Source organism: Fundulus heteroclitus, chromosome 8 (genome assembly GCF_011125445.2).
Source record: "Fundulus heteroclitus isolate FHET01 chromosome 8, MU-UCD_Fhet_4.1, whole genome shotgun sequence".
Lineage (NCBI taxonomy): Eukaryota > Metazoa > Chordata > Actinopteri > Cyprinodontiformes > Fundulidae > Fundulus > Fundulus heteroclitus.
This window is the reverse complement of record NC_046368.1, coordinates 4,387,060-4,400,703: the sequence shown is the minus strand read 5'-3', so window position 1 is coordinate 4,400,703 and position 13,644 is coordinate 4,387,060. Positions and strand designations below refer to the sequence as shown.

Sequence of the window (13,644 nt, the reverse complement as noted above, 5' to 3'; positions counted from 1 at the left end):
GCCAGACAGGACACTGGACAAAAAAAAAAATATATATATATATTTGTTTTATTATTATTTTTTTATAATGATAATGCATTTAGCCACAGGGCCGGACTAAATTGTTCGGCGGGCCGGATGTTTGACACCCCTGATTTAGGGTCTCTGGATGCAGAGACGGGTCTGAAAGTTGCAGGACTGTCCAGCAGAGGGCAGCAGGGAGCAGCTGACGAGAGATAAGAAGGCGTCAAAGAAAGATACGAATGTTTCTTCTTCTCTTTCCGTCCAGAGAGGAACCTGAACCCCAAGGCGGCCTGCCTGAAGCGCCGCGAAGAGGAGAAGGTCACATCAGATGGGACCCCCCTCTCGTTGGCCGCCGCCCACCACGCCGCCGCCGCCGCCATGGGCGATGGACCAAACCCCATGGGACAAATGTAAACCGCAGCAAACTCTCCTCCCCCTGAATGGTCAGAAGATTTCACTTCTGCACTAACCTGCTGTCGTAGCGTTAAAACCAAATTAAAAAAAAAAAAAAATATATATATATAAAACCCTGATTCTCACCGTTTGGCTTCCTGTAGGGCGTCCAGGAAAGGTTTCTGTGTTTTACAGTGAATCAAAGCGTGAATGCTCTGTGAGCCGCTGGCGTTCAGGCTGCAAAACAGGAGGAAACCTGCTGGAATTTAAAGAATGAATAGAAATATTAGAAAAGCAGAACTGCTGGAGGCTGCAGAAGAAACTAAACTCAGCCCAGAAACGTTAAAATGTGAAGAAAAAGGAGCAGAAATCTGAGAAAAAATAAATAAAAATGAGTTAAAAATGCTGTTTCATCCATTTGAAGCCCGTCTGGAAACCAAAACAAGCTTAGATCTACAGGGATACAGTCTGCTGTCATGTTCAAACAGACCTTTTTTATTTTTTAAAACTTAACTGGTTTTTATGTCTTTTAATGGTTTTTAAACCGGGGGTTTAATAACCATTAAAATGACCTTTCTACTGTTTCTACTGTGATAGTCTAATACCGCTGCTGTTATTTAGGGCATGAAACGTGTTTTATTGATTTAACAGTGTATTATAGTCGGGTCAGCTCAGCAATAAGATGCTCTCAGTTTTAATTTCATAATGACAGTAATGATCTCTAGACATGAAAGCTGGATGAGATCTGCTTAAATGTTTCTCTCCTAGATGACACCTCTATGAGCTATTGCTGCCATTAAACTTTTACTCTTCTCCCATATAGAAAGTACTCCTGGGTCAATGTGAGCTTCTGTGCTTGGAAAGAGCCTTGAGATGATGTGTTGTGAATTGGTGCTATAGAAATAAAATTAAATTTAGTGTAAGAGTTTCCTCTCTAAGGAAACCCAGCAGGTTGCATCAAGTCTCTCCAAGCAGCATTCACTCCTCCTGAAAGAGCGTAGAGCCACAGTGGACAGTCGTCTGCATTGTTGATGGCTTTGCAGCAATCCCTCATACTGAGCATGCATGAAGCGACAGTGGAGAGGAAAACTCCCCTTTAACAGGGAGGAGAACCTCCAGCAGAACCAGAACCAGGCTCAGTGTGAACGCTCATCTGCCTCCACCCACTGGGGCTTAGAGAAGACAGAGCAGAGACACAGAAAGCTCAGAAGCTCACATTGACCCAGGAGTACTTTCTATGTTAGAGAAGACAGAGCAGAGACACAGAAAGCTCAGAAGCTCACATTGACCCAGGAGTACTTTCTATGTTAGAGAAGACAGAGCAGAGACACAGAAAGCACAGAAGCTCACATTGACCCAGGAGTACTTTCTATGTTAGAGAAGACAGAGCAGAGACACAGAAAGCTCAGAAGCTCACATTGACCCAGGAGTACTTTCTATGTTAGATGGTAATAGAGGATGATCTGCCTCCCCTGATGATGTCACAGCTAACAGAACACCAGACCAGGTGGACCTTCTATGAAGAGAAAAATGACAGAGAACAAAAAGTTAAAAGCTGAAATAACAACAAACAATGCAGATTGGAGAGCAGTAGGAGAACTCAGCAGAGAGAGAGAAATAGACCCTGATAATATGTAGTTAACAAATTAATAAACATTTAATCACAGAGAAAATATTAATTAACAATTTAGTAATTGCTAAAAATGTGAATATAAGGTGATCATTTTATACTATTAAAATTACTGTAATGACTGCTTGTAATTAGATTTTTATAAATAATGTAGTAATAATTTGTGATTATCAATTAGTGTTTTTTTCTTTTCCCTGCAGCAACAGGAAGAGGTACAGCAGAGAAATGGTTTACTGATAAAAATGAGATATTTGTGTCATTACTAACCTCAGATACAAGCAGTAAAACAACAGTTTGTGTTTTAATACTGGATGATGATTATTGGTTCCAGCATTGTGACTTTTGGTCCAGTCATAACATTTCCAGGTAATCAGTGTCGACCGGTGAAAGATGGGCCAGGTGACTGTACGGCAAAACGTTTGCTCATTTTATCACTACGTCACCAGGGTTTCCATAAACAGCCTCTGGGTTTCAGAGCTTATTGGACCCAGCAGTTAGAATCAGAACCGAGCCGTCAGCGTGTTTCCCTGTTTTTTTAGCTGCTGGGTTTGTCTCTTAGACAAAATTCTCCGTTCTGACCCGCTTTCCCGATCGTCTCCAGGTCCAAGGTGCCAGAGTTCATCAGGATGATGAGTGACCACTTCCTCTGACGGCGTTCACCGACCAAGTGGTTCCTGACCGGCCAGATCCGCCTTCGTCTCCTCTCTGATCTGTCGTCTCCGACCCTCCTCTTCGCCATCACCACCACCTCCTCTTCCTCCTCCTCCTCCTCCTCCTCCTCCCTCAGTCGAGAAAAACGGACTTCAGAGTCGCATTTTGTCGCTTTTTGTCTCTTTGCATCTCCAGCTGGAGTGAACTGGACGTCTTAAAGCGACGCCGACGTCTTCGGAAACTCATGTGTTACATGTTTTATCAGCATTCCCATGACAAAAGGTTCTATATAAATATATATAGTAAATATATATATATATATATATATATGTTTATGTAAGAAAACAGAAACAAAATGTCTAAAAAGTGACGCGGGCAGCGAGGAAGGTTGGGGTTAGGGAGGGACGGTCAGAACGGAGCGAAACATATCAAAGTGTTTAAAGAGATTCTTCTTTTTAAAGCAACATTTGCGCAGCGGTGGAACGCAGCAGAACCTGACGCCACACTGTGGACGACGCCGTGCCTGACCTCCTCTCCGGGTAGACGCGCACACACGGAGGGCATTATGGGAGACGGCGAAAAACTCTTAAACTCCTGCAGAGGAAAGCTTAGAAAAGAGAAACCAGCTGCAACCGACGGGAGCGTTGGGGCTCTTTTTTTTTTTTTTTTTTTTTAATCGCTGCTCCGTGCTGAAATCCACGTTGACCTCGTTCAACTTGCACAAACCCGTGTCTTTCTAACGGTAACAGAAGTACAAGAAGAAGGTTGGAAATTAGTGACCAAACGGCCCCAGACGGACAGAAGAGTCGGCCATCGGTGGGTCGGCGAGGATCGAGCTGGAGGTGAAGGGATGAAGAGAGCGAAAGAAGGAGGGAGGGAAGGGAGGACAAATCAGAATCACATTCCTTGAGCCGCGCTACTTGAACCCAGCGCCCGGACATGTCTGGTAGGCCCAGAACCGCCGCGGCTCCTCGTATGGATCAAGGGAACAATCATCGGGGGGGACGAGGGGCTGAGAGCTGAAGTGGAAACATTCCCGCGTCAGGATTCCCTCACTTCCTGTTCTGGTGTTCGCCCAGGTTCTGATCCGAACAGTACCGCCGCCGCCGCCTCTCACCGGCGGCGGCGTAAAGATGGCGGTCCTGGGGGAATCCGGGGGACGAGCAACTCAGGACCCAAATAGCAGAGAGCAGACATGAAAGCATGGGGAGAAAAAACAAGATAATAAACTAACTAGGGCTGAACGATTTTGGAAAATAATCTAATTGCGATTTTTTTTTTCCATAATATTGCGATTTAATGCGATTTTTTTTTTTTTTTTTTTTCCAGTTTAATTTATCATGTCTTTTTAAACATATACAAACAACAAATCATTTTGTTTCCTCGCTGTGCAGATTAGTTGCTAAAAGACCCACAGCATCTAAACTCAGAGCAGAAATTATTGCGTTCTGACTACAATATATTTTAACCAAAATTGCAATTTTGACTTTTCTCTGCGTTAACCACAAGCAACAAAAATGGCGTCTAAATAAAGATGTTTGTAAACAAGGACTATTTAAAACAAGAATTTTTAATGTTTCTATTAATCAGAATATTATTCAAGAGAACAGCTTTTAATTGATCTGGACATCAATCCTTGTTGAACATAAAGTGCAACCAACAAGCAAGTCTATGTATTAAACTGATTGACCTGTACTTAATGCTATGCATGATTATATAAACTCTAAAACAAGTAATAAAATTAGATTATCTCACTGCTGCAACTGTCTTTCCTTCCATGTGGAGGTAAACCCACTTTAAACATTTTACCAACACCTAATGGACGCGTCTAATTCACTAATTGTTACAGAGCCAAAAATTGCAGACTCTGTAATTTGGAAATTACGTTATTTAAAATCGTGATTATATTGAAAATGCGATTAATTGTTCAGCCCTAAAAATAACCAGAAATAACTTAAGCTCTGGTTAAAACTGTAAGAGTTAAACTGACGAATGAAAGAAATGAAACCAGAACCGGGTCTGATGATGTCACCGCCGCCATCCTTAGGCCCCAAACTCCGTCTGCCAGTCCAGATTTATATTCTCCCCCCCCCCGACCCGGGAGGACCTGGCAGCTATGAGCCGGACCGTTTGGGCCGGTTCCCTCCTGGATCTGCTGCGGGAAACCGACCCTCCGCCAGACAACAGAACCAACCGGTCCAGCTGTGAAGAACCAGAAGAAAACAGCCGAGTCAGACATCATGACAGCTTAAAAACGTCTTCGCCTGTTCAGCCCTTTGCTGGACCTGCTGGTGTGAAACGCTTTGGACCAGCGGTGAGGAGAGGTGGTTCTGGTTCTGAGTTCCCACTAGAGAACGCTCTGGTCTGTAGATGCTGCTGTGATTGACAGATCCTGCAAAAAGGGAACTAAAAGTAAGTAAAATTTTGTTAAAATTTGTATATTTTTCCTTGATTTGAGCAGCTAAATAAGACTATTTGCCAATGGAATGAGAATTTCCAACCCTAAAATAAGATAATTAGACATCCTGCACTCAGTGTTGCCAACTCAGTGATTTTTGTCGCTATATTTAGCGACTTTTCAGACCCCTCCAGCGACTCTTTTTCAAAAAAGCGACTAGCGACAAATCTAGCGACTTTTGAAGACTCTTACGTGAAAGCACGTATCGTTCATATTCTTGTCCTCCAAAAAGAAAACGTTAAAAAAAAAAAGTTGAAATTTTTTTTTTGTGACTCCGCCATAGTGTCTCTTTATGGTTCATTTTGCCGGTCTCAAACCCGGGTAAAGGAGGAGGGTTAGTATTGTAATAAAATAAACATTAATAAAAAAATAAAAATTAAATAAATAAATAATAATAATAATAATAATAATAAATAAACATTAATGGAGAGAAAAAAGTAGCTCTATATATATTCTGAGTGTTTTTACTCACTTTTTGTCTCTTTCTAACAACGTTATTTCTCCCACAGCGTCAATAACATGCACATCACATCATGTGGCAGATTATGCAAATTAGGCGATGACGTCATTCAGCGACTTCTAGCGCAGCCAATAGCTACTTTCCTTACTGAGGAGTTGGCAACACTGCCTGCACTTGAAATAAGATGATAGAGATGAATTGTTCTTATTTTAAGTACATAAAATCTTATTCCATTGGCAGATATAATGATTTACCAGTTCGAATCAAAGGAAAAATACACTAATTTCAAGAGGATTTTACCTACTTTTAGTTCCCTTTTTGCAGTGTGATAGCTTAATAACTCAGCTGTTGACACCGACAGGTTTAAAAGTTTGGGTTAACAAACCTGTCAGGATAAAAGGAAATCAAAACAAGACAAAAAACCCTAATTAAAGCTATTTCGTCCACCTTCTGTTGGAGCTGTTTGGGATCTCTGCTGGAAGACGAAGCCCCCCCCCCCCCCACTTTGACCCCCCCACCCCAGTTACTCGACTCAGCTAGCCTTACGAGCCCTGAAACCCAGCGCCGGTCTCCAGCCCCCCGTCATCCCTCCCTCCCCACAGATGCAATTTGAACATTCACGATTCTACCGACGTGCCTTTCTTAGAGTCCATATCAGTGGAGTTGCCAGAGGAGGACATTTTCCTGGACTTTTAATAGGATGCAAGCTTAGGGAAACCTGTTCTTAGTGGTTAGGTTCTATGCAGTCAGGTTTTTTACCAGACCTGGGAATTTAAAAAAAAAAAGCTAAAAAAAAAAAAGGACAAAAAAGTATTTTTTTGGATTTAAAAAAAGAAAAAAAAAGAAAAAAAGTAAACTGTATTTAATGTACTGTATGCTTACATGTAAGTAGACGGCGTGTTCTGGCTCCGGGCCGAAGGAATAGACGCTTCGATTTAGCAAGACTGACCCCCCCACCCCCCCCCCTTAAGGTCCTCCATAACCCCAACCCCAGGTTCCTGTTCCGAACCCCCCCCCCACCCCCCGTGTCCACGGTGGACGACGCGTCTCTTCTTGTATTATAGCTTATCAACTTTTTATCAATATTTGATCGGCTTGTCCGTAAGCCAATGTAGTCTTCAGTACTAAGTGTGTGGTTGTATGTTGTAAAACTAATTTTTTATTTTTTATTTTTTTTTTCCCCCCCTCCTCTCTTGCTCTGTTTTTCAGTTTTTTTAAAAGAAGGTTTTTCTTTCTTATTACTTTTATTTGTCTGTTCTGGTTTACATGTCTAATAGAAAAAAAAAAAGTGTAAAAAAAACAACAAAAAAAAATAAATAAAACAACAACAAACTAAAAAAAATAACGGGAAAACAAACAAACACAATTCGCCATCCAGCAGCATTGTTCTCTGTCGGTTGATGCATTTTGTTAAAATCCCAACCCGCCAACGGCAAGGCAAGGAAACTGGAAAAGAATCTATTTGAATAAATCAATCTATATATAAATGTACAAAAGTATATACGATATATAACGCGGGTGCCGTTCCTGGGTTTTTTTTTTTTATTGATATTATCAGTGTTTGTTTTTGGGGGAGGAGTTATTTTGTCAAAGACTGAACTGGCAGAAATTGGCGAGGCCCCTCAGTGTTAGAGATTTTCACCTTGACTGCATCGTATTCTTTGTTGTTGGATCGACAACTCCTTCTGACGAGTACGGCACCCTGCATGGGACAAAAATACCGGGACCGGAGTTCCATCGACTCCATTTCTGCTACCAGTCCAAGGCAAACAGCACACAGACATTTGTAAATTGTATGCAACAGAAATTGCAAACTTTACCATTATTTTGAAATTGTGTACGTAAAAGTTATATTTTTACATGTAGACGGTTGTTATTTTGTGTTTTAGAAATATGTTGTATCATTTTGTTTTTCTTTTTTCCTTTTTTTTTTTTTTTGTTAAAAGATGCAAAAGTACAATTCAGTGTGTGTTGAAAAAATAATGTGTCACATTGAAAATGTAGTGAGATCAAAAAGTTCAAAACTCATTTGCTTTTGATTTTTTTTTTTTTATTATGTTTATATCTACGGGAGACATCTTTGAGGGAGGAAGCTTAAAATATGAATATTTCTTTATCCCTCCACGCCTCATAGCGTTATCTTTTCAGTTGCGGAAATGTGTGTAAATAGTCGTCAGCCGGTTTCTGTGGGGCGGAGATTTTCCGGTGAGACGCGGCGATCATGACCGCCAACACGTTTGATTTTTATCGGTGAGCTCGTACTTTGTCTGGCTACATTTTCCAGGTGCCAACTTTTTTTAGTTTTGGTCGGTGGTGCCCAGTAGTGTTCGTGGTTTTGGTTACAGACCATCTGAAGTGTACGTCGAACTGTCGTCATTTACGCGCACCAAGCGTCTCTGAGATCAGAGCCGACTCGCAAAGAATTCTGTCAGATTCTTGCCAAAAAAGTCATATTTGAATTTTTTTATTTTTTAAATTAAACAAGCTTGTTAAATACATAAAGGTTTGTGGTAACAACTTTTTGGATGGTTGAACAAATTCTGAACAAATTTCAACGTAACTTTGGTAGCCAAAGAGTGCAAATCAGCTTGGCGCCCCCTGGTGGCTGTGGGTTGGACATTAAAATGTTGCTTTTATTTTCTTCAGGGCGTGTAAATGTTGAATGAATGAAAAACCCTCAGCACCTGATTGGAGATTAATATATGATGATATTAGGAATAGATTGGAGCATTGCTAATATAAACGAGCAGGTCATCTGCAAACAATCTCATCAGCTATTTCCCCAAAAAGTAATCAGATTGTGTGCACGGCAGTTTCAGTCTCAAGGTTTTAGTGTTTGGCATTAAAATTGAGCTGCTCTGACTTGGACCTAGGTCAAACACTAGGATTGAATCTGTCATTGTAAGTGCTAAATGTATTTTAATTAATCTTATTTTTGAACATTTTTTTCATTTTCGTATTTTCTTTGTTGTATACTCGTCTCCCAGATTACAGTATCCTCATTTTTATGTACCCCCCCATTGGTTCTACTAGCTAAACTGTTAACTTTTTTGTTCCTTGTTGTACATACACACCTCATTTCTCTTTTTCAGTGACTGTGCCATGAGCTTTGTAATCTGTTACTCTGTACCAGTTTAACTGCAATAATGAGTTGAATTCAAAATGGCTCCTTTCTGTGCTTTTTTTATTTGTCTGAACGCTCCTGTGATTTAAATACATTTTATGTGTTCTTTTCATGAGGATATGAGGACAACAATTTTTAGTTAAATCCAAATTTTTTACCATAAGGCAGTTAAACACGATAAACCCTACAGTTCTAGTAAGACGCCGACATCCAGTCATTATGGGGATGGATGTCATTAACTTTGGTCCGTTTTATTTATTTGACTTTGTTCTAGGCCCTTAATGAATGGGTGGAAACTTCTGACATATTTAACTGCAAAACCTTGTTGTCACTAAGACAAACAGAGCATATAATTACTTGAGTTGACACACTGCTCAAATTTTTTTTGGCTATAAAAGATGCCAATTAACCCATTATAGGATAAAAATCAACATACAGAGATTAAAATTAACACATTTGATCGTGTTTGGGATGTTTTACAAACGGTAAGGTCTAAAGTCCTAATGTGCTGTTTGGGTATAATATACCTGCTATCCAATACAAAGTCTCCAGCCGCTGTATTAGCTACACCTGTTCACGGGTTATCAACAAAAATCAGCCAATCACATGGCAGCAACTCGATGCACTCCTGACGTAGGAAAGCCAATGTTGCTGAAAGTTTAAACGTGGCATGGTTGTTAGTATCTGAGACTTCTCCAGGAAGATCGTTAGATTTACGACAATTCTGAAGGCAGCAAGGGTCCAGTCCAGTACCAGCAAGGTGCGCCTAATAAACCTGCCTTCACCTGGAAAGTCGTAAGACCAGGTGAAATCTATCATTAATGAGAAAGCAACCCCTCCACTTAGTGGATATTAATACCAGATGGTTCAGCCCTAACTGATGGCTGATTAAAAATGTGTCTCATCACACAGGAAACCTTTCATGATGGGTAAAATAAACATTTCTAAACAACTGAAGGTCCCAGTGAGAACTGCCGGTGCCATGATCTAAAAGTGTAAAGAACATCATGACCCGGTCCTCCCTGCAACAACTCAGCAGGTACAATTATGTAATTAAGCAATGCGCTTAACCGCCATGACCTGTACACACTACGCAAGACTCCACTGGTGAAGAAAAAGGTCGAAGGAAGGATGTATCAAGACGTTACTGATAAACATCCGCTGCCATCCACCATGATGATGAAGATGCGATGAGGGTGGCCAGAAAACAGGAGCTAGATGGTCGAGGCAATCATCTGAGCTGGATCCTGAAGGAAATCTAGATTTGAGCGTTGTGTTTGAAACCATGTATGCAAGTTTCTCCATACAGGAGCGATCTTAAAAGGCTTTTATTAATAAGGTATCAAATATGTCAGTAACATGTTCTGTACTTTTTCTGTGTTATTGCCTTTTATCACTCGTAGCTTAATTTATGGACATCTGTAGTTTGATTTCTTCCTATTTATGAAATCGCACTTGGAACAGGAGCATGTTTATGTTGGGTATAATGCCAGTCTTGGACTCCAAGAGACTTCCTACATCAATTATCCCACTCATCCCTATAAATACGGAACCGTCCTGCGTCTGGAGAATAAATTATGTTTTATTTCAAGAAAGGACTTGCCTCATATGTCCAAGCAATCTTGAAGCCTCATCTTGTCCAGACGTTGGGGAAAGTCTCAGGAGGTGTGAGGCTCTGGTGATTGGGTAAAATGTTTGTGACTACAGCCATTCAGCGGTAGACGTGGGCAAGTTCATTAGTGAGAGGTCCCTGGGCTCCACCCGAATACTAGCTCTTAGCTCCTGTTCCGTAACCTTTCATTGGTCAACAGTCAGATCTCTAACCTGGGGAGGAAAGGAGCTTCAGACTGCGGTGCTGATTCCGGACAGCCTTTAACTCTAACGTCGTTATGTGACGGAAACATGAATGATTCTAGTAAGCCTTATAGACATGAACTAAAATGAACTACAAAGTGTGCGCTCTCTTCTCTCCGGATATTGTCATGGATTTCTGTGAGGTGGCCTGTGCTTATATGTCATGTCACGCAAAGGATTGTACCTTATTAGTTCCTTAGCTCCAGTTCTGGACATCACAAGCTCCCCGTGCTAAAGGAGCTATAACAGGAAGCATACAGGCTCCTTGTCCTGCCTCCTTCCTTACTGACTGCACTACTGAGACGGCACTGATCATGGCGAACGAAATTCTGCTTTAGCTAACGAGTCCTTACCAAATGGACCTTTAGGGACGCAACCCGTGGGTTGATCCCAATAGCCTTATTGAGTAAGGAGCCTTTAGCCAAAGCGGAAGTATGACGCCATTGTTTAGTACTGTCCGAATAGTGCAGTCAGTAAGGAAGGAGGTAGGAAAAGGAGTTTGATTTCTCCATCGGTTTTAGCCTAGGAACGTCGCAATGTCCTTTACCGACGCCAAGGAGCTATAAGGAATCCCACAATCCTTTGTGTGACATATAAGCAGCCCAGCTCAAGAAAATTAACAGAAATGTCTGGAGAAACATTAGCACCATTATGGGTGGAATAAAGCCATGCTAGGTCAGTCGGTAACGCTAGTAATATTTACAGTGAAATTAGTGCTTCGTGTGTGGGGCACATGCAAATATACGTGCCATCATATGTTTTAGTTTGTGTACTGAGAGCTTCAGCCGTCCACGACATTTGTCTAACTTGTGTTTTCCGTAGATGTTTTTTGAAAGGCTGTAGTCCCAGGGTTTGACTAGAATCATCCCTGTGGGTTTCCATCCCATAGTGACGTGTGACGCTAAAGGCAGTCCAAAATCGGCATTCTGACTTGACCTTATGAAAGGTCTAGGAGCAGGAGCTAGGAGCTATAATGAGAACATTTCGGACAGAGCCACGGTAAACTAGAAACACCAGTTGGATAATCCAGTTGTTGGCAGAAATTAGCTTAAAGCTAACGATAGGGTAACCTTGTTAGCGGTTTTTGTAGCGCATGTGCTCTGGCAGACGTGCAACTACAGGTGAACAACACTCAGTGTTTTTTTTTTATAAGGGCACAGAACAAAAGCATAAATACTAAAAGAGGACAATATTTAATCATTTAATTATATTAAGTGAGCCTCTTGTGACTCTGGAACTGCAGGTTCCACACCCCTGATCTAGCAAATGAAAACTGTGATCCCAGCTCAATACTGCTGAAACTAAACTTGAAACACTTGCAATTTTAAATCCTTATTAAAGTAAAACTATATGGGTAAAAAATAAAATTGGTCAAACTGACCAATCAGTTACAGTTTCTTCACCAGTGCATATAATCATAAGAAGTGTATTTAATGTTATGTCTTTAGTACAGGGGCCAGGACCATTTCTACAGGGGCACTGGCCCCTGTTGGTCCCCGTCTAGAACCGCCCCTGCACATTCGTGTCTGAGCTAAAGACCTGCACACACTGAAATGGTAAAAACTTTTTAATCACTGTTAACTGATTAAAAACGTTAGATTTGATTGGTGACCGCCTGTTCACAAATCAGACTTAGAAGCATGTACATAAATATATCCCCCTATATTTTACACATAAAATACATAGTTACATGTAAAGCTAAAAAGATCTATTTGAAACTAACAAAAAAAATCAATTAGGCATTTGTCCTCAGCAATTATCTCTTTTGTAACCCTCAACAACATTATATGTTCAATTCAGTTTCTTTATATGTCGCCAAAGATAACTTTTTACGTAAAAAAAAAAAAGTAAATAGAGAATAGAGACAGTAGCGTCTGTAATGGTCAAATTTGAGATAATTGCAGCTAAACATAGAAGCTCTGAATCAGCAGTAATAACAGTGAAACAAAATGGTGCTAATTGTCAGTTGCAGCTTTAGATCCTGTGGTTGCTTTGTTGAGGACAGAGGAGTTTAAAGACACGTCCAAGTGTATCATCTGTAGAGGGAAAAATGTTTTTGCAGTAAAAGCTCCGTCCCTGCATTCACAAAGAATCTTCAGGCTGAAAGTAGCTCCTAGTGACATCATTGTAAGAAAAATCAGAATCAAATTCTAAGATTTTTCTTAAAATTGTACCTCAGTAAGATAAAAGTTATTCACAAATCATCTTAGACCGTAAGAGAGCTCCTAAAGTAAAAAAGAATTTAGGAGTAGTGAAGAGGACTTTTAGTGAGCCTAAGTGTGTCTGAAGCAGGAAGAAGGTGAAAACAGAGAGAGCTGATTGGCTGATCCACCACCTGAACAGAGGAAGAAATGAGCACAGAAACTTCTATAACAATCATAAAATTAATAATATAGAGATAACATAAACTTTATCATTCCCAATAGAGAGAAATTGATTAGCTTCAGAGGCCTGACAGGTTTAAGACGCACCTCTAATAACGTCATTTTATTGAGGATAAATAATAGGTAATAATCATGAATAAAAAGTGGAGCAGTGTTAAAGTATATATATATATATATATATATATATATATATATATATATATATATATATATATATGTATATATATATATATATATATATATGTATATATATGTATATGTATATGTGTGTGTGTGTATGTATGTTGATGTTCAGCAGCCTAAATGGCCTTTATAGAGGTTTGCATGTCTGATGCCATCGCCTCGCTTTTGATCGCTGCACAGACCGTTTCTCACTGGTGCATAAAAGCACCAAGATGTGCAGAGAAAGAGCCATTAATGCCACAAAGAAACGTAAAAATTTATATTCTACTGACAGGTTTAGTAGGAAGGTACCACACTCATACCTGACTCTGGGACTGGCTAGAAAATCAACAGGCATGTGTGTCGTTACCATGTACGCCCCATTGCGATTGATTAATTCAGTTCAACAGCTTCTCTTTAACAACTAAACCGCAGCTTGTTTTAGAGAATTTAAAAGAAGAAAAACTGGAACACTTTATGTGAGGAAATCATCCTGAAAAGCTGAAGTTTTCCTAGAAGATTAAA

General features: G+C 40.3%; 1 protein-coding gene across 9 annotated transcripts in view; it reads left to right on the top strand.

Annotated features, from left to right (window-relative positions):
• LOC105938970 (transcription factor 4) overlaps window positions 1–3,083 on the top strand; it is a 302,561-nt gene extending 299,478 nt beyond the window's left edge. For 7 of the 9 annotated variants that reach the window (XM_036139974.1, XM_036139972.1, XM_036139973.1 and 4 more), the window contains 2 exons: window positions 269–413; window positions 2,628–3,083. In XM_036139974.1, the coding sequence (XP_035995867.1) occupies window positions 269–413; window positions 2,628–2,676 (194 nt within the window). In that variant the 3' untranslated portion in view covers window positions 2,677–3,083. Of the gene's footprint in view, window positions 1–268; window positions 447–2,627 lie in introns of all 9 variants that reach the window. The other 2 variants (XM_036139975.1, XM_036139976.1) reach the window with 1 other exon arrangement.
• Window positions 3,084–13,644: the final 10,561 nt, after the last annotated feature.